This window comes from Sinohyriopsis cumingii, chromosome 8 (assembly GCF_028554795.1).
Source record: "Sinohyriopsis cumingii isolate HCF-2022 chromosome 8, ASM2855479v2, whole genome shotgun sequence".
Lineage (NCBI taxonomy): Eukaryota > Metazoa > Mollusca > Bivalvia > Unionida > Unionidae > Sinohyriopsis > Sinohyriopsis cumingii.
In genome coordinates this window covers 76,233,846-76,257,415 of record NC_142968.1, presented here as the reverse complement: position 1 = coordinate 76,257,415, position 23,570 = coordinate 76,233,846, and the positions used below count along the sequence as shown (strand labels likewise).

General features: G+C 34.0%; 2 protein-coding genes across 3 annotated transcripts in view; one reads left to right on the top strand and one right to left on the bottom strand.

Annotated features, from left to right (window-relative positions):
• The first annotated feature begins 310 nt into the window (after positions 1-310).
• Positions 311-23,570, top strand: part of LOC149793897 (mitochondrial coenzyme A transporter SLC25A42-like) — a 48,402-nt gene continuing 25,142 nt past the window's right edge. The window contains exons 1-4 of the mRNA XM_089967843.1: positions 311-388; positions 3,664-3,867; positions 19,746-19,854; positions 20,283-20,469. Of these exons, the coding sequence (XP_089823969.1) occupies positions 3,703-3,867; positions 19,746-19,854; positions 20,283-20,469 (461 nt within the window). The 5' untranslated portion in view covers positions 311-388; positions 3,664-3,702. The remainder of the gene's footprint in view (positions 389-3,663; positions 3,868-19,745; positions 19,855-20,282; positions 20,470-23,570) is intronic.
• LOC149793896 (uncharacterized) overlaps positions 15,702-23,570 on the bottom strand; it is a 47,212-nt gene continuing 39,343 nt past the window's right edge. Inside the window, exons 3-4 of one of the 2 annotated variants that reach the window (XR_016422889.1) lie at positions 17,122-17,323; positions 15,702-16,060 (exon numbers count right to left, since the gene is read on the bottom strand). The gene's annotated coding sequence lies outside the window, so the exon portion shown is untranslated. Of the gene's footprint in view, positions 16,061-16,766; positions 17,324-23,570 lie in introns of those variants that run through there. The other variant, XR_016422888.1, reaches the window with a different exon arrangement.

The following is a 23,570-nucleotide window of genomic DNA, read 5'->3' as shown; positions in this document are numbered from 1 at the left end:
ACGTTTAATTTTATTGTATTCATGCAAATGTGTAATTGAAAAAAAATAGTAGTTATCATTATGTTTAAATTGCCTCAAAATACTGCTTGCGTTTTTTGTTAGTTACGATATGTAATGTGTTCATTCTGACGTTTTTGACGCTATTACACCGAAATAACAACCGCGGGCTTGAGGGCATATATATAAATGGTTATATGATATGGGATGTTTATTTTTGCCATTTTTCTAGAATTCGATTGGGGGGGGGGGGTGTCGTTCCAAATGACGGTTTTAAGAATGATATTCCGAATGGCAAGGGGCGATAATATCTGTCAGACGACAAGTTAGTTCCCGTTAGTTGCATGTCGGTTCAACCGATAGAACTAAAGATATATATTGATGCAAGTTGGTAAGTATTATTTTTGTATTACGACACTTAATAAAATTGACATAAACTATTGACTACTTTAGGTCTGTTATACTCTAATACTAGATATTCGTCGTTATAATGTGTTGATTGAATCATTTGGTTATGCAATCGCAATGTTTATGTTGTTTGCCTCATTTTACTTGTTAACTTAAGATATATGGGAAGTAATCTAACTTTAAGTTCAGTAATGAGAACAAGGTAATCTCGAGCAAGTGATTGTAATTAATGAAGGAATTATTTTGATATATTAAAGCCTGACAGAGTCGATGTGTGAGGAGAGACTAACTTATGTCGTAATTGAAGGTCAGTAATCTACCGAGAACTAAGTTTCACCCAGTTGCCACATCTCGCACATTCTTCTCGTAAGCAGGCCGATTCCGATTGTGTTACATGCTGTTTCGGGCCGTGTTGAATATTTTTTTTAAGTTTCGTGATAAATGTAAATATTACATTTACACTTGTTTATAATATATTTATCATTAACTCCCAGGTACGTTGAGCAGTTCAAATCTGCATTTAGGAAACAAACCCCACATTTTACGTAAGATAATGGCGTACTTCTGCAGCCGCACTATACAAATTAAATGATATACACAGTGTTCTCCCAAGAAAGGATATGGGGAGAACACTAAAAAGTAAAACTTATCTTGCATTGCTAATTTAATCTTTTAACTATTTTCAAAGCATCTCATTCACTTTTGTGCAAAAATTAAAAGCATTATTTTTATTAAGAACTAATATAATTATTTACACTTCTCTGCTGTTGTTGTTGTAGGGTTTAATGGCATTTTTCAGCACATGATAGGCTATACATGGTGGCCAGTATTAATGGTGGAGGAAGAACCCGGGAAAACCCCGGAAAAAACCACCAACCCACGAGAAGCTACTGGCATGCTTTCTCACATATCCACTTTAGCCGAATCCATTACTCGAACCCACACAGAGGTGAGATGGCAGTGATCTGTAACGAAGAGCACTTTAGACCACTTGGGTGAAATATATGAAATATATTTTGGCTTCTGCTTTTTTCATTAGTATCCATTGTAGAACAAATTTGGCAGTAGGCCTAAAATGTCACATGAATTTCTTTGAAACCAGAAGGAATAGTTGATTGAGAAATTTTCTAGTCATGCTGTAATCTCACTAGTATCTTTCCACAGATACTGATTGACAACTACCAAAATTTTACTAACCTTGAGATGGACAACTACCAAAACATTACTTTATTATAATTATGAAAACTGTTAGGCCAGTAGGAAACTTACTAGTTTTGGGCTAACAGGCTGCTGTTAATTTCAAGACGAGCAGATGGGTTGCTATTACCAATAAATAGTGTTTACTAATGTAATTTTTGGCTACTGTAAAATTTTGAAGATGTTACACAGTACTGCACAAATTGTCCACATAGACAATTCAGCATTAAAGAAGTCTAACCATGGTTTGAATTCAGATAAATGAAGGGTATAAACTCTGGTTAAATGAGGGTAAGATCACATACAGAAACTTTCTTTTCTGGTATACTTAATACTTATATATTTGAAGCAAAATTAAAATGGAACTGTCCTTGTTACATTTGTTATTATAAACAGATGAAATTAGATACAGTATCTTATATCCATGTGACTTCTTGGCCTGACATTTGTTTTATTATCTTACTTGGTACAGTCCTTTACTGACCCTCTCAAAATATTCCCTTAGCAAACTAGAGAGGTACACTGTCCATTAATATTCACACAATTATTGTATTCACACAATTATTGGACTCTTAGATATGGCCAAGGACATTTGAAAATTGTGAATAATATCCCAAAACCTGCAAAAGAAAGCTGTACAATTAAAACATAGAAAAAAATCGAGAAGTTCTGCCATACCATATCAAGGCATCCTTACCTTTCTTACAGGTCCACTGTGTCTGCTGAGTTCATTTGAAAGTAAAAATATCTGTATTTGGAGCAGGCAAAGACTCAACAACCTGTAATCCTTAGAGTAAGAGTTTGTACTTGCAAGTGCTAACAGAAGTTAGAGCAAAATTGCACATAGAATCAAGTGTGGAGTTGTCAGAATTTTGCCTTGTGATACATGCCAGTATATTGTGATATGCATTGCAAAATATTGGGGATATGTGAACAATGTTTAAAATATTAACAATTGAACAATTTCATAAAACTTAAAAGTATCTAAAGGACATAGACTAGACTGACTTGTTTTAAGAATTCGTCCTGTACAAGCTATTGTTTTTTTCAAAACATTTACGTGGCAGATGCATCTTTCAGAAAGCTTTTGGGCTTTTAGAAAAATAGACATTAAAAGACATAACAGATTACAGTGAAGTAAATCACAGCTGAAGCATAAATGTTAGTTTGTTTACTACGTACAGAAATACCACAAAATTGGTTTATTAGCAGTGTATTATTGTACGCATATTTGCATCATCTCTGCCACAGTGTACCAGTATACATGTAGTGGTAAAACTATACACCCCTACAGTTAAATTGTAGAAAGTAACCAAGCTTGTGTTGATGGAATGTAACATTTATGAAACAATTTTTAATAAAACAGTATGCATCCTGAGGAAAGAAACATACAAAATACTAATTGAGCTCATCAGATGTGCATCAATCCAATATCTAGCTTGCAAATGGACAGAAAGGACAACTGCTGAACAATTAATGAACAAATCTGCTGCTTTTATATTAAAATATGCAAAGCATCTCATTACAACAATCCTTTTTTTCACTGAAGTGCTTAGTACATTGTCTATACTAATCATTAAATACATGTAAAATGATTTTTTTAATTAAAAAAAATACTTACCTACCCTAATTTTGAAATCTCTGCAATAGAAAACACATATTTTTATTTTGGGCCTAATGGTTATTGTGTCATGCTGCTAAAGCTCTTTTCAGAATCCAACTGTCCATTAATGTGTTTCTGAAATACTACTGATGACAAAGAATGATCAGTGATTAATTTTAGGTAATTTTATGTCAAGTCAGCAGTTATAGTGTCATGTAAGCCAGTTTAAAGTCATACAATCTGTACCATCAGTATTCTGCATTGGAAGCAAAGTGTGAGAAAAAAAACTGAAAATTTCTCTTCCAGAATTTTGTTTAATAATAATTTTGAGTGTGTAGATTTCAGTGAGTGATTGGAGATAGCCCTAATTTGAGGTGGATAATGCTTCCAGCTGATAGGTTCACATATGCATTGCTTCATTACTTTTGAGCACTCCAATAAAATCCCCTTTTTTTCAGGTCACTGTATGAAGCTACGGTGATGAAGATGTAAATGGTATGGGTGCAAGGGTAAAAGAAAGTGCAGTGGAGTTGCTGAAGACACCTGAGATAAAGCTGCTTCCATCTATGGCCACAAGAGGGAGCCAGGAGCAAAGTGGAATAAACAGCAAAAATCACAATGATGAACACTATCATCATGAAACACACCATATCAATGAGAAGGTTAGTTGTGATCTAGTGTTCTGGAAAAATAGTATGGTGTTCTTACTCAGAATCAAGAATTGTCATGAAAATGACTCAAAATCTTGATTTTTCCTTGAAGTTATTTTTCTCAAGCAAAATATGTGTAGCCCAGGTCCTAATTAAAAATATAAAGTTATCAGCAACAACATCTAATCATTATGTTCATTGTCGGACATGTCTGAGGACCTGATGCAGGGATCAGTGCATGTACAGTTCATTTACATACCAAAAAAAAGAGCCTAGTGATGGTTCATACATCACCAGCCCTCAGTAGGTTGTGGTAGTATAACCCTTCCTTCCCAGACATCTAGTATCTTCAGATGTATGGTGCATTGACAACATCTTCATATCATCCATTAAAATGTTCCTGATGATTACCTCATTAAAGGTTATGCCTAAGCTTGTTTTGCAGCAAACCACATATTTATGATTTTAAAATTTGGTGTGGAGGCATTTTAGTCTGTATGCTTTCAAAGCCTTTATTGATTTGATTAAATAATGATAAAGCAGATAAATCTTGTCATATACTGTAGTGGTAGTAAGATAAATTTCAAAGACCCAGGGCAACTGACTTTTAAAATATCACTTACCCTGCCTCAACAGGGACATACTTTTATTTAAACTACATCCACCCCAAAAAATTAAATGGTCGGTTTCTGATACTTGTGAATTTGTTCATGTGACTGAACCTTCATTCTGCTTGTAGAAGGACACACATCTTAAATGATTTACAACAATCTCACAATTTCTTGTGAAATTCAGAATAACTGTAGCATACACTGTTGATCTTGTAATACCTGATGGTGTGTTTTCAGTTCTGATTTCCGGTTGATGTACATTCTGTATATTTCATCACAGTCTGTAGAGATAGGTATGTGGGGACAATGGACATGTTGGAGTAGTTTCTTGTTTTGACTGCTGCAAAAATCTCCATGTTTTATCTATCATACTTGGAGACAGAAATGAAATCGGTGAGGTATTAGTCTTTTTAAATATGTCAATTAAAACAAGTAGCTTCAGGTTTCATAAAATTTGTTCATATAATACTTTGAATGTAACATAATTACAAATAAACACTAACTTTGTATATCAGTAGAATCAGCAGCTACCAACTCTTCAAACAAAATAGATTGTAATTATCTCAGTTCCTTTAGGGTAAAAAACATTTAATTTTTTACTTTTATTAGTCACTAATCATCAAGCTTAGCACAATTTTTAAACACCTGCATAGTTACTACTCAATATTTCTCACCCATGCGACAGAGAAATCTAGCTGTTTTGCTAACCTTTTGTTTTCTCAGTCTAGTCGTCTCAGTCAAGGTGTCCACGTGCTCAGAACTACTTTTTAAAAAAGAAACCCTTGTTTTCTGCTGTGCCTGACGTAGTTGTACTAAAATCAAACAACAACAACAGCAACAAATATATAATAAAAACATAGTAACTTAAGGTAAATCCATCTTTGAGAACACACCATAAAAAGAAACATTTCGAGAGAGAAAAAGACACAAACACATACAATGTCAAGCTTTTTTGGTATTATGCTAGTTCATTCCACACAGCATGGTCAATTTTATGCTATATGCAGGCCTAGCTCAGTACATTTTCAGGTCAGCGTCATTAAATGTAGCTAAAGCTACCCATCTAGTTTAATTTACTTAGTGTGAAACAAATTATATACTGCTAGCTACATTTAATGACACTGACCTGAAAATTGACTGTGCTACAGATAGGATAAAATTCTCGATGCTGTGTGAAATGAAATATAACAGAAAACACTGATTCATGCATATTAGACTATAGACCTAATCACTAAATAGCCTCCCAACTCTCTTAACAATAATAGAATAATTAGTAACTGCCAGAAAAGTTTTATATAAAACATGCTTTATTCTAATTTTGTTAAGCATCCCCATTGTGCCCTGGTTGAATCAAAAATATACCTACAATATTTAATGACAAATAATGCACTTACCAGCCAGAAGGAATCATTTAGCCGTCAACACATTAATCCATAAGCAAATTTCACTGTAGCACTTGCCATATTTTCAGGACAGAAAAATAAATCTTCAAAGAATCTGTGAGCTTGAAAGTTTAGCACGTGGTTATCCACTAGAGTCCGTTTTTGGAGGATCTGTTTATACACCGGGGTAATTTTACAATCAGTATTAAGGACAACACAAGTATGTCACAAACAGTTTCACCTCCACAGAAAAGAATAGTTATATATGACGGTGACACAGATCTCTAATTACCCATGAATAATCTAAAGCAAGATATTGCTCTTCATTACAGCTTGTACTAAGTATAACTACAGTAGAGCTGAGTAGCCAGTATCGTTTTATCATTTACAATGTAACTTTTCAAAATTGGAACTGATGAAAATAAAAGTTTCTTTTAATAAATATTATTTGTTTATTGTCAGTTTCATATAACATCCATATATTAAATATGATAAAGGTAATACCTCATTACTATGCGACGTTTTATGTTGTTATTTTTCTTTGCTCACACATATAAGCTGTGTACTTCGGACGCAACGGTCACACCATGGACCTCATTAACATATTTATATTCATGCGACGCATGTAAACATTGGACGTGAACACTAATGAAGAATTCTTTTTACTTTAAAGGAAAATATTGGGTGAGAAAAATAATCTGCGTTGGGTTTGGACTGAGACAAGGAAATCCCATTCGCTGGGTTACATTATATGACTCTCCACTCATGCAAGCCTCATGGGGAGACAAATAATATAACCCCTTGACTGGGATTTCCTTGTCTTGGTCCAAATTCCAAGATTGATTCTATATATATAACCAGTGGTGCATTACAAAATTAGCCTGAGCTAGGAACAGCTCATTATGATTCACCCTGGATATGTGAGTGCTAATTATATATACCCAACGAAATATAGAGAAAATAAATAGTACATTTCCCCATGCATCGGTCATGTGCTTTGCTTTGTAGACAATGTTAATAGCTTCATATACAATCAGGCAGATAATCATCATAAGCTCAACAGATGTTCAAACTGAGCCCCAGCAGGAGGCTGAATATTGATTATTTACCGGTGTCTGTCAAAAACCTCAAAATGACTGCATTTTGGCAGCACACACAAGGTTTCATTCAGGCAAATTATGTTTTACAAGCTAGACAGATAACACTTTGAAGTGGTCCAATCTACATTTAGAAAGTCCCTAGGCATCACAGTAATCCAGATTTTGAGCCCAGTGATACTTTTTTCATGCTTTCATTCAGTTATTGATTATGCACCCAAGAAGGTCAAGACCCCAAAAGATTATGTCCTAGATGCTCCTGTAAAAAGGATATGTATGTAAACTGTGTGTGTTACAGGCTTTTATGTGATTGACAGAAGTCGTATCATATCAGAAGAGGTTGTAGAAGGCCACTTGTGTCATTTCTGGCATCAGAGACATTTAAATGCTATAAAAAGTGATATCTGATCAAAGCTTTTCTCATCAATGTTTTAACAAGTAATTTAAATTTGCAGTATGAGTCAGCTTTATTGGACACTGTGTTAAAGGACACTATTGCTATTAATATTACATTAATGTATTTATGAATTTAAAAGATGCATTAAATTTAATGAAGTAGTTCTCTGTGTGCAAGATTTTATGTATACAGTAAAACTGTTGAGAGAAGAAGAAAAAAGTTAATATATCTCATTTCGCAGAAACACTTGGCACAGTTTGCAACAGATGGTAGAATACCTAACTTGACCATATTTCTGCAGATTATTTAGAAAAACTTGCATATAGGTGTTTCATATTTTGATTAGATAGCTGTTATATCAATCTAAAAGCTATGTCAGGGTCTCCAAAATGTCATTATATCTTTCAATTGATTTTTTGTGTTTACTGAAGCATGCAATTTGATTATACCTTGGGGTAATGTAGTGCAAGGAATACATGTATATTTTATGCTAACTTCTTTTGATGAATCAAGTTTTACAGCAAACTTTAAAACAGTATTAACCTGTAGATTAGATTAGGTCAGTAGCGATGAAAATCTGTCAGAATTTCATAATCTATAATTGGTTCCACTTAACCAACTAATAATCAGTTACTAAGAGCAGATTTTAATTTTTGTTTATTATACAATTGTATCTTTGATCAACGAGTTCAAGATGTAAATAATGTGCAGGAGTAATCTCTTTTAACGACATGAATACTTTAACCTGATAAAAATGTTACATTTTTTTTCTATTGTGTTATCTTTGTTCTTTTTATGGCTGATCAGTCTTATGTAACTGAAATACTGTTGCAATCCCAACAAGTCCTTTCATTCATATATGATGTATCTGTAATTTAAAGTACAGGAAGACATGGTTTTGTTGTTTGTCATTATTTAAATATACTACAAAGGATTTTACATTTAAACTGAAGCAAATCATCAAAATGTTTTTAAATTTTTTAACTCAACAATTTAACAGCTTAATCATGTAATCATGGTCATATGTTCCTAATTATGAAAGTTTGTGCTGATGGAATATGGTATGGTTTTATATTTGTAAGTTGTGAAAGGAATAAGTAATTCAGATCAACTTTAATGGATTGGAAGCCCTATTTACCTTATCATTTAAACAGGAGTTTTACTAACCTTTGCGTTTTACATGTAACAGAAAAGTAGTCTCCCTTTACATACCATTGATCATGGAGTTTCACAATCGATTATCTTATTGGTTTGCTCAACCAACTAATGATTGATTGTAACTGATAATCGGAACAACACTATGTTAAATTAGATTACATTAGATACTTCTTCATTGAAGTAACATCATGCATAACATCTAATTTTGTGAAGGCAGCTATATATAATAGTTGGCGCTCTACCGTTTCATATTTTGCATAGGTTTCGATTTTTAAAGAAAGATAATATCCAAGGTTATTCTCACTGGTTACACTGACAAATAAAAAGAATAACTTGTATATCTTAAGTATTATTAAAAGAAGTTTAAATTCCTTTTATTTTGGTATATGATTTATGGGCGCAATTTGGAGTATACAGCTTTGCCTTAGTTCAAATATGCACCAATATTTAAAAAAATGCTTGCTCCACTTGGTCATTTTCACTTCCTGATGTCAGAGGTATTTTGTTATTCATTCATTGCACTTTCAGATGTTGGTATTGTCTAGTCTGGCAAAATTTATTTACCAATTTTTAAAACTCGTAAGGTAAGAGTACTTTAGAATAATTGAGGTCGATTTTTCGAGCACATTTTGGTAAGCTGTATGCTTAGATCATGTACAGTTTTCACAAGTGTAGTATCCAAAGAAGTTTCAGCTATAATACATGAAAGTAACATAAACATACTTTCCACCGTGCAAGTTGTAAATGTGAACCATTTCACCTTACAACTGTCACTCTCTCAGAAGTAAATAATATATTGTAGAGCTCCACCCCTAAAGATAAAGACCACATGTGTGTTATTACTGTATGATTTAATTTTGGATGAAACATTTAAGTAGCAAGCATCAGAATGTTCCATTTGAATAGTTCTCATTTATTTCTCCACAGAACAATATTCAATAGTAGCAAAGTCACACACAATCCCAGTCTCCCCCTGATAAGAAGTGAGCTATATTAAAAATGCACATCACATTTTGTCAACATAGCAACCAATGTTATGCTGAAAGAAAGGAATATGAAACTAGCCAGAATTATTCACTAATAAAATTAGAGTTTGAAAAGGGATGAAACAGATGAGGTTCATGGAGGTTAAAGGTCAAAGGGTAAAATGTTTGTGTGTGATTTGGATTTTTAATGTAACTTTAACAAATTTTCAGTCATATCTCTATGATGTCTGCAGTGTGGCAGTTTATAGTGATGTAGCACTTGCGCATCATGCTGCAGATATGTAGCTTCATTTTTGTTTGTTGTTCAAACACTAATATTTGATGAATGAAAAGAATCGTTTTCAGTATATATTTCTTTCACTTAATGCAACAGTTTTTACTTTGAAGTTGACTTTACTCCTTTGTTCTGAGATTTGTATTTGTATTTTTCCCAAATTTAAGGTCAATGCACACACAATATTGCCACAAGACATAGTGTGTAAGCAAGAGCAAAATAAGCGTAATTAGCTTATTTTCATGCATAAAATCAATTTTAATGTACCCGTTTGTTGTGAGCATCATACATGGTGATATGAATTGAATAAACATAATTGCACAAATTTTTGTATTCGTTTTAAGTTGCACTGTACCATTTTGTATTATACCTGGAGCTAGACTTTTAAACAAAAATAAATTTTCCATGACCTTGTGTTTGTGTTAAAAATACTTTAATTCCATTAATTTTGGTGTGTGATTGACAGTTGTAATTTGGGTTAGACTATGCAGATTGGCTTTATTCAGATGTGCACTTATCAAAGAACTGCTAGCTTTGCTCAGTCATTTTCGCGTCCTAGACATCAAAGATAAATTGTTTAAAAAAGTGCCAGTAAGTTCCTGATACATTGTATATTGTTTGTAATTCATTCATTGCACTTTCACAAGCTAATATTTTCTGGTCGGGCAAAATTTGTTTTCCCTATATTAATAATTGCTAAAGATATAGCACTTTAGACTCAGACTGATTTTTTGGTGACATGGAAGCAGTCATTTAGGTTAGCTATGTGCTTGGATCATGTACATGGTACAAATATCCTATGAAATTTTCAGCCACATTACATGAAAGTAATGTATAGATATTTCAAACTTCTATCCACTATGCATGTTGCAAATCCAAATGCGTTTTACACCTATCACACTCTCAGACGTTCATAATATCTATAGAGTGTTGCCATACTCAATAGTCTATCAGATCTAATGTAAACTGGTCCTGGTCATTAAGATGTTTGACCATCACATTTATGCAAAAAATCCAAATAATGACCATGAACATAGTTTCTATATCATGTTTTGTGTGTTAGAATTTTGTAAAGAATTGTTTATTTGTGTACAGTTTATTGATTTAACTGGACAGACTGGGTTGTGTTCAATTTTATGGGGGGGGGGTCTTCTACATTTTGATTGTTTGTACTAGTCAAAAGGACTGTCTCAGAGCAAACTTCCACTATTCCTCCCAATAGCTGTGGATGGGTGGAATAGTGAAATGTTGCACCCTGCAATGAAATAATTTTTTATCATCAGATTTGACTGGAAATGCTTGTAAATTAGATATGATGTAATTCTGAAATAGTTAGTTGGCAGTTTTGTCAATTAATGGTTAATTTAAACAGTGGAGTGGTACTTTTGCTGTTAGAAGATGTAGAGTACTGTTTTCTGAAGTAAAACAAAAACAGAGTAAGAAAATTATTAATTTGAGAGAAAACTAGTGAAGAATGAGAGGATATTACTAAAACATAAGCAGCATTAGATCCAGAGCTGAATATGAAGCATCATATTTTCAGGCAATTTATGCCACAGAGCATATCAGTAATTTCATCATTTAAAAAATCTTTGGAGGAAAATTTTTTCCAGAAAGAGCCATTAGAATTTCTGAACTCATGCTATCAGCTTGTTGTCTATGACATAATACATTGTATGATTTTCCTGTTATGTAGTCCATGAAATTGGAAATTTTACACATAAAATGGTCAAATTGAAAACTTTTGAATTTGTAAGTCCAGTTTGGGAAAATTTTATGCTCAAGTTTGGTAAAATGGACAATATTTGGCATTTGGAATTTGGCCAAATTTCAACTCAGAAGAGGCCACCCCACCCCATATCCCATAAAGTATGTATTTTATTGGGTTTAAATGGAAAATTTTAATATTAAGTGCATTTATTTGAAGGTCAAGCTGAAATATAACTTGGAGTGTTGCTTAAGGTTTGCTCACCAAATTTCTTCAACATGTACCTGTAATTGATCATGTCTGACGCCTTGGAATACCATGAGGACAGCGTCAGTGTTGGAAGCAGAACAATCACCAACCTATCCTTTGCTGATGATATAGATGGCAGTGCAGAAGATGAACAAGAACTGGAAACTTCAGTGAACCATCTCAACCAAGCATCACTGAGGTATGGGATGAAGGTCAGAGATGAAAAGACTAAGCTAATGACAAACAACCTGAGATACATCCATAAGGAAATAACTAGTGAATGGGACAGAAGCTGTACACAATGATGAGCTTCAAGTACCTAGGTGCTATAACCTCTGATGAAGGTTCAAAAACTGGAGGTTCTTTCCAGGATTGTGCAAACAACTGCACTGACTAGGCTGTAACCTATTTGCAATGACAGCAACATCACACTTGGGTCCAAGATGAAGCATAGGCACTTCTTTTGTCATGTCAGTATTTATATATGCATTTGGGACATTGACCCTGATGGCAGAACTAGAGAGAAGAATCCATGCCTTAGAGATGAGATGTTAACAAAGGATCCTGAAAATTTCATGCTTAGATCACATCTCCAATGAGAAGGTGTGAATTAGAATCCAATGTGCAATTGTACCATATGAAGATCTGCTCACCACTGCAAAGAAACACGGACTAAGATGGTATGGATACATTTCATGCTCATTGGGCCTGTCAAAGACATTCCCAAAGGGCAAAGTGGGAGGAGAGTTGTTGTTGTTATATGGTTTAACGCCATTTTTCAGCACATGATAGGCTATGCATGGTGGCCAGTATTAATGGTGGAGGAAGAACCCGGGAAAACCCCGGAAAGAACCACCAACCCACAAGAAGCTACTGGCAAGCTTTCTCACATACCCACATTGGCCGAATCTGAGAATCGAACCCACACAGACAGAGGTGAGATGACAGTGATCCATAACGGAGAGCGCTTTAGACCACTTGGCCACTCGGGGCCCCCAATGGGAGGAAAGAAAAAATGAGGCATACAGTATAAGAGATGGGAAGATCAGATCAAAGAGTGAACAGGTGTGAACTTTGCAAAGTCCCAAAAAGCAGTTGAGAACAGGGCAAACTGGAGAGAGATTATTGCAAAGCTATCAGTGGCATCCCAATGACCAGCCAAGTTATGGGAGAAATTAAAAAAGTGCAGACCACAAAGTTATGGTGGCAAAACTGTCAAAGCAAATAACATTGTCTCATTTTTATAGCACTGTTAGTGCATTATGTACAGTTATTTACCTTTGTCCCTCAAAAATGTTATGTACCCCAAATTTAGAGGGTGAAGGACATACAAGTATATACAGTAATTCACAAGTGTTTTTATTTTTCAAATATTTGCAGTGAACTAAATGTTTTATTTATGGCAGTACTTGGAAAATTGTGCACATTCTGTCAATCAAAATGAATAATTAAAAAAGTATTGGCTAACCCCTAGAGTGTTATTATTATTTTTTAGCTTTGGATATTACATCACAAAATTTTCATTTGCAGTATTATCTATTAAACTGCATGCCTTTTTTAACTGTCACTCAGTGATAGCCCAAGGATACACTGTTATTTGTTTACATATTGACTCAAGTTCAAGGGTGAATTAAGTTTCACTTGCATATTACTGTAGCTGTTGCATAAAGACTCATTGAAGAGTCGAACGCGCTCAGGCTACTAGATGCTAGTTTCGCACTCTTCATTGTCAGTTTATTGCATTTATCTTAATCAGTCCCTGATACATGTGATCCCATGCTGTCCAGTGCACTTGAAAGGATTGTTATTCGCCATATGATTTGTATTCTGTCTCTCTCTCTTTCTCTCTCTCTCTCTCTCTCTCTCTCTCTCTCTCTCTCTCTATATATATATATATATATATATATATATATATATATATATATATATATATATATATATATATATATAAGGTGATGCTGGAATTTGTATGGTTGCCTGAAAAGGGTGTATAAACAATAATTAAAAGTAATAAAATATCAATTACATAATTATCCAATAAACCACACATCATGACACGTCACTTTTGGTTCCAGATTAGCTGCTGCTTCAGTTTTACTATCATCCTTCTATTCAAACTGTTGTATTTAATAAAATGAAAACTTCTTTCAGAAAAATACACTAGAATTTCTTTCAGCAAGAGTATTTTATTTCACTTAACTGTTTCAAAAATTATTTATTATTTGATTCTAAGAAAACTTAGTGCTTCAGAGATATATACATATACTTGCGTATAAGCCGAATAATTTAGGAATAAATAAATGCCTGGAAAAAGGGGGGTCAGTTTATCCGCAGGCCAGTGTCTAAACTTGACAGTTTTTATGTCTTTTTATTGACTACTGTAATGGCTGCAAATCTTGGGACATAAAACAATAATTATTTACTTGTCCTAAGACATATGCATGTAAAAAAAAGTACTTTTTGGTGACACAACAATTATTAAACTGTTATACAGTACTATGATTTATTTTTGTTATTATTTTGCATGTGCATATTTTCTGATTTCTCCAACTCAAAGTTAAGTAAAGGTAAATAATTCGAGGGCCAGTTGAGTTTACCATGGAGACCATGCTGAACTATAATGTACAGTACTTACTTAGTGCAAATCATGCATGGCATCACTTACATCCTAACTTATTCCCAAACATATTATATGCAGATTTTGATTTATTAATTTCTCCCAAAATGTGCCCTGATGTCATATTCTGGTTAGCTGGTCAAACTGCACAATAGCTAAAGATTAGTCTTAAATAAACAAGCAAGAAAGCCAGCGTGACTGATTAAAATTTAATCCTTATCCCTCCATCATAATTCAAATTCAAAGAAACCACATTCAAGACTATTGTGATTTATGCAACCACCAGCAATTGATTGGCAAGTAAAGTATTCCCAGTTTTGTTAAGCTAAAGGTACCAAAATAGCTATCCTTATGGTACCGTACAGGTATTTTCCCCTCTCTTATATATCCAACATTATTCCCTTATAGTCAACTCGTAAAGCATTTAGTACTGTTTATTACAAATGTATTCTGAATTAGTTTTTTGAGGACACAGTTGCTGAATGGTATGTATTTTCATTCCTTCTTTTCATTTAATGATGGTAATTAACATTGGTATATACTATATAAAAATGTCAGGTGCTCACTCTAAGTTTCTTTCATGGGAATGGCGCTATAGCATATGGAGTTCGTAGTGACCATTCTTGGGATTGAAATTAATTGTGGGTGATTTTATTGTTGTGGTTTGCTTTTTTGTTCTGATTTTTTTTTTTTTTTATTGTAGAGGTAAAAAAAATAATGTACATGACTGTTTAAACTTAACATTCTATTTATAATGTATAATAAAGTAATTTTTTCATCATAACAATAATTCACAGGTGACACAACAGAACATGTAGGACTTTTCTTGTTTCGAAGAAATGAAAATCGAAGACATAATGTAATAATCGGGAGTTCTCTGCAAAAATCGAAAGATATTATAAAATCGAGAGATAGGCATGGAGCGACCCCAAAAATCAGGAGGTTTTTTATTCCTCCAGGTGTGAAACTTAGCTTTTACGGTATTAGCATCAAACCATATTGTTCGTTTTTGTATATTTTTTTTAAATTTAAGTTTGTTAAAATAAATGCATTTAGAACTTACCTCGTGCATCTTGAGATGTGTCGGAGTTGTAGGTCAGCTTATATGCGGTCATGCACTTTTTCGAGTTTATATGTCGTCTTATACGTGAAAGGGTAGATACTGTAATACCTAATTGATTGGCATTTCTGGTCAAGTCTAGTGGTAATGTTTTATTTCATGAAATTGTTAAACATATGTCAAAGGAGGAGAATAAAGGTTACTTACTGTTGTACATACCTTTATTCTTTATAATTAGAAATTAGGCTTCACATATTTTGTTGAAAGGTCTCATCTTAGAGCACTGTAGTTGACACACTGACATATTGTTGGGGCATGTTATTTTAATGTCTGTTAGAACTTAAATTTAGAAAATATTAGACATTGGGGCATTCATTCAGTTGTAAAAGATAAGCTTGCATGTTCTTTTTTTCTTTTGCTTTTATGGTTTCAAAGTATTTCAACAATTGAGTAAAAATAGATTATTATGATCAACTTATGTTCATGGTCTGCTGTGTAGAGTTAGTTAATGGTCATAGGAGTTATTTCTTAGTCATGTCATGTAAATTCATATATTGTCTGTGAAAACATAATTAGAGTTTTAAGCTCATGCTGTGGGCAACATACACAATTCATTCCATTGTAGCAATTCTTCTCAATCTTTTTTTCCACTTGAATCATCTTCACCTATCAAGAGAGAGAGGGAGAGAGAGAAAGAGATTGATTTTATTGACACTAGGACTTTGTAAACTAATTAATAATGCAAATGAAAAGGTTTCAATGATGCAGCCCTCTAACCAATGTAATAGTCCTCAGGTGGCTGTTGTGGTGAATTTTGTTTTAGACCTCTGAACTGGAAGAACATACTGTAACAAATGAAGTCATATCTGCATCAGCTTAAAATAAGTACAGGTATACCCTGCTTAATGTTGGGGATGCATGAATCAAAAGTATGATATATTGTGAAAATATGGATATTGAAGCAATTATTCCAGTAGTAATTAATGTATTCATATGGGGAAGTGTGCATATAAGCAAGAAAAATATCAAGATTTAACAAAAGGCAGCTAAGTTTTAAATATTCTACTGCAATTGAAAACATTTAGTACATAAACAAAAACAAAAACAGCATTTTTTAAAGCAATTGAATGTTATGAAAATATTTTTAAGACATTTTATCGACTTAGCACATTTAGTACTGTACTCAGAAACGGAGTTCAGTAACGGAGATGCAACCTGAATGCTATAAATGCAGGGAAAAAAACAGATATGGCCATTCAATAGCAGCTAGCAGTGTCGGATGTGTTCATTAGGGTCATGCACAGGCATTGACACAAGCAATGACATTAAAAAGAATCACAGATGACTTATTGCAAACAAGGTTCTGAATTATTTGAAACAAAATTGAGCGAATCAATGTATCAGTGCACAAATAACTTAATAGTAGGTCAGCGGTAAAGTCCAGAAAGTTTTTGTCTAGTATGCTTGCTTTTTAGTTTACAGGAAAATTTGTTTGGTGCAGAAGTACATCATACTGGTAGTGATTGAGCTAACAGATGTTAGAATTTCAGAAAATCCTGATTTGTAAGAAATAACAAAAATTCAGATTTATGCTGGAAAAAGAAAATATTCTCAATAATTTTATGGCTTTTAAAGTTTTAAAGATATATGTTTTTACATGTTTTTTTTAATCATACACTAGAATTACACATAGCAACAATGACCAGTGTCATTTCTTTTTATCTCACCTGGCTGTAAAGTGAAAGTATGGTCATGGTATGATCCTTTATCAGCCATTTGTCATTAATTGTCAATCCTGTCCATCACAATTGTTGTATAGATCTTCTCAAAACTACTTGACTAAATGATTTTATAGGGACTATTCTTGCATGAAGTACTTTCAGATTTGTTCAAATGATGACAATCTGTCATCTAAGATGGCCACAATTTCTGAAAAAGACAAAAATTTCAAATAACTTGTCAAAACTTGCTCAACAGAATTTTTTAAAAATTTGACAGAAAGCATCCTGGCATAAAGGACTTAAAACTTTATATACCTGGTGCTGATCTGCTTATAAAATGTAGCATCCATTGCGAAAAATGCAAAATCCATTACATTGTCATAATAATAATAATAATCATAATAATAATAATAATAATAGTAATAATAATAAAAATGTCGTTATATAAAGAGGGTAACTCAATAAGTTAAATTCAACTAATCTCCCTTGAGCCCCTCTTCAAAACAATTTAACAAAATTGTATAAAAAACACCCTACATGTTGCATAGATAGCTTAAAAGATTCACAAATGATGGTGATCTGTCATCAAATATCATTACTGCTACTAAAAAGTAAAGCCTTTAAACGACATTTCAAAACTGACGACTTTTGACAAAGCTTCAAATATTCCTTGTATGAAGAAATTTCAGATTTTTTACAAATGATAAATTTTGAGTTTGTTAGTTGTTTACAGCACATCAACACAAGTAGGTTATTTATTGGCAATGCAATTAAGAGTAAAATGCCTTGCCCAAGAATGCATTTTGGTAGCCAACCCTTGTAATGTGCCTTGCCCAATGACACATTATGTAGATGACCCATTCTGATCTGAAGGTAGGTTTTGAACTTGTACCTATTTGGTCACAACTTCAGTATTTTAACCACTGCACCACTGTGGTTCTCTTCTTTAATCACCTCTTACAACTTTGGGCCATTATACATCCGTGGGCCTGCAGGACAACAGTATCATGGATTTACAAATCCACTTGCCCAACCCCCAGGACAAGCTCAAATTCAGCTCAGGTAAGCTTAAACTTCCACGGCACTTGCCCATGGGCAAGTTTTAAAAAATTGAGAGAGAGATGGAGAAACTGATTGTGTTGCATTCATAATGCTTTACATTCTACAAGGTTAATACCATGTGATCTCACCTCAATACTTTTATCAGCACTTTTATTTAGTGTTTATATATACTTCTTTATTCTTTTACCTATTTGCCCAGAGCTTCTTTCATCAATCTGATGTCATTTCCATGTTGCAGTCAATGTTAGTGTCAGTCTCGCATTTTCTTGCATAGATGTGTTAATCTGAATGTTTACTTTTGAAAATATATAAGAAATAAATATTTTTAATTTTACTTACCAGTTACATTTTAATCACAATATTTATATGTATGTGGGATTCACCAATGTTATGGTCCTGACCTAGGCTCTAGCAGTTGTTGACTCTAAACAGTCAGCTTTTCAATGAGTGTTTTTTATGCATGATGCCAATTTCAAGGCTAGTAGGTGGTAATTGTTAATGTAACTCATGATTTTTTGTTTGGCATGTTTGAAAACAAAATGCACTGGTCTCCAATGATTAAAATGAATAATATTTCCTTAAAATATCCCTTATTTTATCTTATTATTTGCTCATGTTTGGATATTATGTTTGGGGCAAGCTCAGATTTCTAAAGAGCTAGTTTAATTTTCCAGCAGCTTGCCTGGGCAAGCTAACTGTTATAAAATGTGTGACTCCCAATGTATAAAATGATACTGATCTACTTCCACATATGAACACTATTACTAAAAATAGAAAAACTTTTAAACAACTTCTCAAAGAGCAGTTAACAGAGGAACCAAATTTATTTTAATTGAAAGCATCGTGGTATAAAGGACATTACAGTTTGTGTAAGTGATGCTGATCCAATATCAGTTTTGTCCACCATTACTAAGAGTAGAAAATATTGTATTGCTTCTTTTCAAAACAGCCAAGTAGAATTTGACCCAGTTTGAAGAAAAAAATCCTGGCATTAAGAGCTTTAAATATTGCGCAAGTATTGCCAATCAGCCTTCAGATATGTCCAGTTTTACTAAAAATAGAAAAACTTAAAATGCTAAACAGAATTTGACTAAATTCGACAGAATTCATTCTGGTGTAAAAGTGTTTTATCAGATGTAGAAAAAACACAAAAAATATAGAAATCTTGAAACAGTTGTTTTAATAACCACAGAACTGGAAGAAACTTCATCACAAAGCATCGTACTTACTCAGATTTCTTGGCTAACTGTTCTTGCTGACTATTAGGCAGATGCCAACCAGGTGAGCAATCTCTGGTCTGCATGGACCTTGTTTGTTGTTGTTTTAGAAGTTGGGGGTATATAGAAAGCTTGTGTTATTGAACAGTTTAAATTAAACCTATCTGAGTGGGGAAAACAACTTAACTGTAGTTGGCTTTTGGGGGTAATGGTAATGTATAATTTATTCCCCCAAAGATGTAGCACTGAAGATAAGAAATGACAATATGAAACTTAAATCAGTATACCTGTTATTATTGTTATGGCAGACAATTATATCAATATTATTTACATATTTTTCTGTGTTTGCAGGTTCCAAATCATAAAAAGATTGTTACTTCCCTCATAGCTGGAGCGGTTGCAGGGGCTTTAGCCAAAACCACCATTGCACCGCTGGATAGGACAAAAATCAATTTTCAGAGTAAGTCTTAAGAATGTTGAAATATTTGCTTAGCTTCGATTTGTATTTAAAGACTTTTGATTTTATTTTAAAGATTTTTTATTTATTATCTCAGCTATTCATGACGAAGCAAATAGACTCCCTCCAATGCATAGGTTTTTTATATGGAAATCCCTCCAGAGGTTTGACATTTTATATATTTTTAGAAGACTTTTCCACCACTGCAATGACTACATTTGGATTTTAGGTCATGCTTCAGCTAAACATGTGAGATATAGCTTCCACTTCATTATTTTGCTAAGGAAATTTTGTCTTGAGACTTTTTTTTATTTAATATATTTATTTGTATTGTTATTTGTTTGATGCTGATTTAAAAATATATATATATATATATATATATATATATATATATATATATATATATATTATGTTTAATCTTTGTTTTTCAGCTTCCAATATGCATTTTTCTGCAAAAGAAGTTGTAGCATTTTTAGTCCAAACTGTGAAAAAGGAGGGGGTCATAGCATTGTGGAGAGGAAACTCTGCAACCATGGCTAGAATTATCCCATATGCTGCCATACAGTATGCTGCTCATGAGCAATATAAACGAATTCTTCTGAAAGATAAGAGGAAAAAGTAAGCCATTTTGAGAAAAGGCAAATATGTATACAGTAACCTCCCAAGGGGCTACTCTGTTGTTGTTGTTGTAGGGTTTAAAGCCATTTTTCAGCAGAAGATCATACATAGTGGCCAGTATAAATGGTGGAGGAAGAACCTGGGAAAACCCCAGAAATAACCACTGTCCCACGATAAGCTACTGGCAAACTTTCTCACATTTGCCAAGCCCGAGACTCGAACCCGTGCAGACAGATGGGATGACAGTGATCCATAAGTGTGAGTGCTTTAGACCACTCAGCTACTTGGGCTACTCTGTAATCAGGCTTCCTCTGCAGACTGGCAGCATATTTTAGTCTCAATTTGGCCACTCATATACAAAGTAAACATCATTATATGTGCCATATCTATAAAACAGTTAGAATTTCAGTCCCATTTTAGGAACGTCTTCCAGTATTGATTATTTTCTTCACTAAATACATTGCCCAGTTATAATAAGAGACCTCCCATTACTTTACAAATCCATCCTCCCAAGTGAGAGATGTTAGCAATGTCTTCTGGCTTGTTTTGGTAATGAACTTACAACAATTTATTTCACTTTTTGGGACACAGATCATGCTAGAGTTGTCTCTCCTTGGATAGCAGTTTAAACATGAAATCCCATCAATCTCCAGTTGCTATGTCTCACAGATTTCTTCAAATTGCATTCCCTTTCATACGTTTGAGCGATTCAAGGAGTTTTCTTATCACAGAATTACAGTCCATTATTATCTCGTTGAATTTTGCTCAATCCTGATTGTGGACAGTATTTCACTTCTCTGTTCTGTTTTTGATATGATAGCTAATCATAGTACCACCTTAATTCCCTATTCTGCAATGTCAGTAGTGCTTACACTGCATCTCAGTACTTGATCTTATTGTATGTAAATTTTTATTTCTCAGTAATAAAATCATTTCTACAATTCTTTTAAAAAAATCTCTGTGTCCATATTACTGAAACCTTAGTGAGATGTTAGACTGATTTTGAGATTGTTTTATTCTCTGTAGTATCATGTAACAATGGGCAGAATTAGATATGTATTTCTCTGAGGTTTAAGCTGTCAGAAGCTAAGCACTCAACTGTACAAGAATGGGGAACAAATCAGACCAACTTGTAAAATCTGCAAAATCTGTTCTCTTTTGAGAGAGCAACATTTTAAATTGAAGACTTGTTGTCAGCTAGGAAGATAGAAGTAATTAAGGGATATGTACTCTATCAACCTTGCTGCTGACTCTGCCTCAGTAACAAAGTTGATATCTCAGTCATTGGAGGCTAAGAAATTGCAGATGAAAAAATCAGAACCTAACACCCACATAACTTAAGCATCATCATCATCAGTTACTTTGCCACCACTCTCTTCCAGTCATACCAGCACTGGACAGACTTTTGGGTCAGTAGTAAGTGGCACAGTGCATAGTTGCCAACCCTCATGAATTTGGTGTGAATTTCACAACTTTCTCAGCGATTCACGATTCATGGTGCAAGCCAAAAATTCATGAATTCTCCAATTCTCAATTATTTTAAATCTTTAATAAAATAACTGATTTCCCATTAAGCGCTAGACGTGATATTCGCAGTTGCCAAAACGGCCCGGTACTGCTGGTCGTGATATTAGTAGATCTACAGCCGATTAGTACAGTTAGCCTGGTAGAAAGCATTTTAGCCTATTTTAATCTACATGTATAAGAGTAGTTTTACAAATGCTTTTGAGAGAAACGGGGGCCTAACTGGAATTTTCTTCTGCACATGCATCACCAACACTGATTTGAGTTACTGTTCAGCATCGCATGTAAGATCTTGAAAATGTCTTCACCACCAAGGAAAAAGAAATGTATTCCTCAAAAAGTGAAGTTTAATTTGGAATATATAAAAAATTGGCCATGCATTCTGCCATTAAACATTGATATTTATCATGCTTTTTGCACTCAGTGTGCCATCGCAGAGATGATGTGAGGAAGCACATCTGTTGCAAAAAACATGTAGAAGTTGGGAAAATTAAGAATTTGCAGATTTCAGCTCTGGAATACTTTAAGCCATCAGCGGAAGACATGTAAGCTACCAATGCAGAAGCATTATTTGTGAGTTTTCTTGTCGAACACAATCTACCTTTATCAGCTGGAGACCATGCTAAACATTTGTTCCAACAAATGTTCCCGGACTCAAAAATCGCTTCCACATTTTCCTTTGGAAGAACCAAAAGTGCTGGAGCTCCTGTGCATTCCTCACAGCAACAGTGACAGCGAAAGAGTATTTTCTCTAGTGAGGAAAATTAAGACAGACTTTAGGGCCTCCTTAGCTGCAGAACATTTGTCAGCAATTTTAGTCACCAAGATCAACCAGCAGGCAAGGAGTCTGAACTGTTTAGAAAACAAATTTACAATCAAGCAGTTGAGGAAGTTCAAGTCTGCCACAGTATCATGTCTTCATGAATAAATAGTTCTGCATATATGTAGTGTTTTAGTTTTATAATGTGATCTTGATATAGTGTAATATTGATGGTCAGAGTGGATGGAGCTATTGTCATAGTATTTTTCACTAATTCATGTCCAAATTCACGACTTTTTATACCTATTTTCACTAATTGTGAGCCTGGAAGGTTGGCAGCTATGATAGTGGCCCATGTGGATTAGCCCTGAAGAACCCCATTCAGCATGTTAATCTATCCCTAGATAGCTGGCTTTGAGACTTCTTGTTAACCAATCCACTTTAGTTCCATCATAGTCTTAATTTAGGACCACTGTAATCTTCCCAACCTACCTAGTTCTGAACCCATGAAGATGACAGCAGCCAGTGTCAAGCCTCACCAATTACAGTACTGGTTTAGTCATAGGTGCATAGCACAGTTGATACCTTGAAATCAGTTACTGGAAGTCTGAAGGCAACTCCACCTGTCACTTGACTATGCCATTATTGGTCCAGGAACCATTATGACACAGTACAGGTTATGGCAAGTTATTCTGCCAGATAGACAGAAACCTATCTACGTGATCTGATGATGTTCTTGGGAGACTGCTCCTTCCATATCTCAGAGAAAGTCATCTGACTATTGCACCTGGAGTACCCTTTTCCTGCACCATCAGTG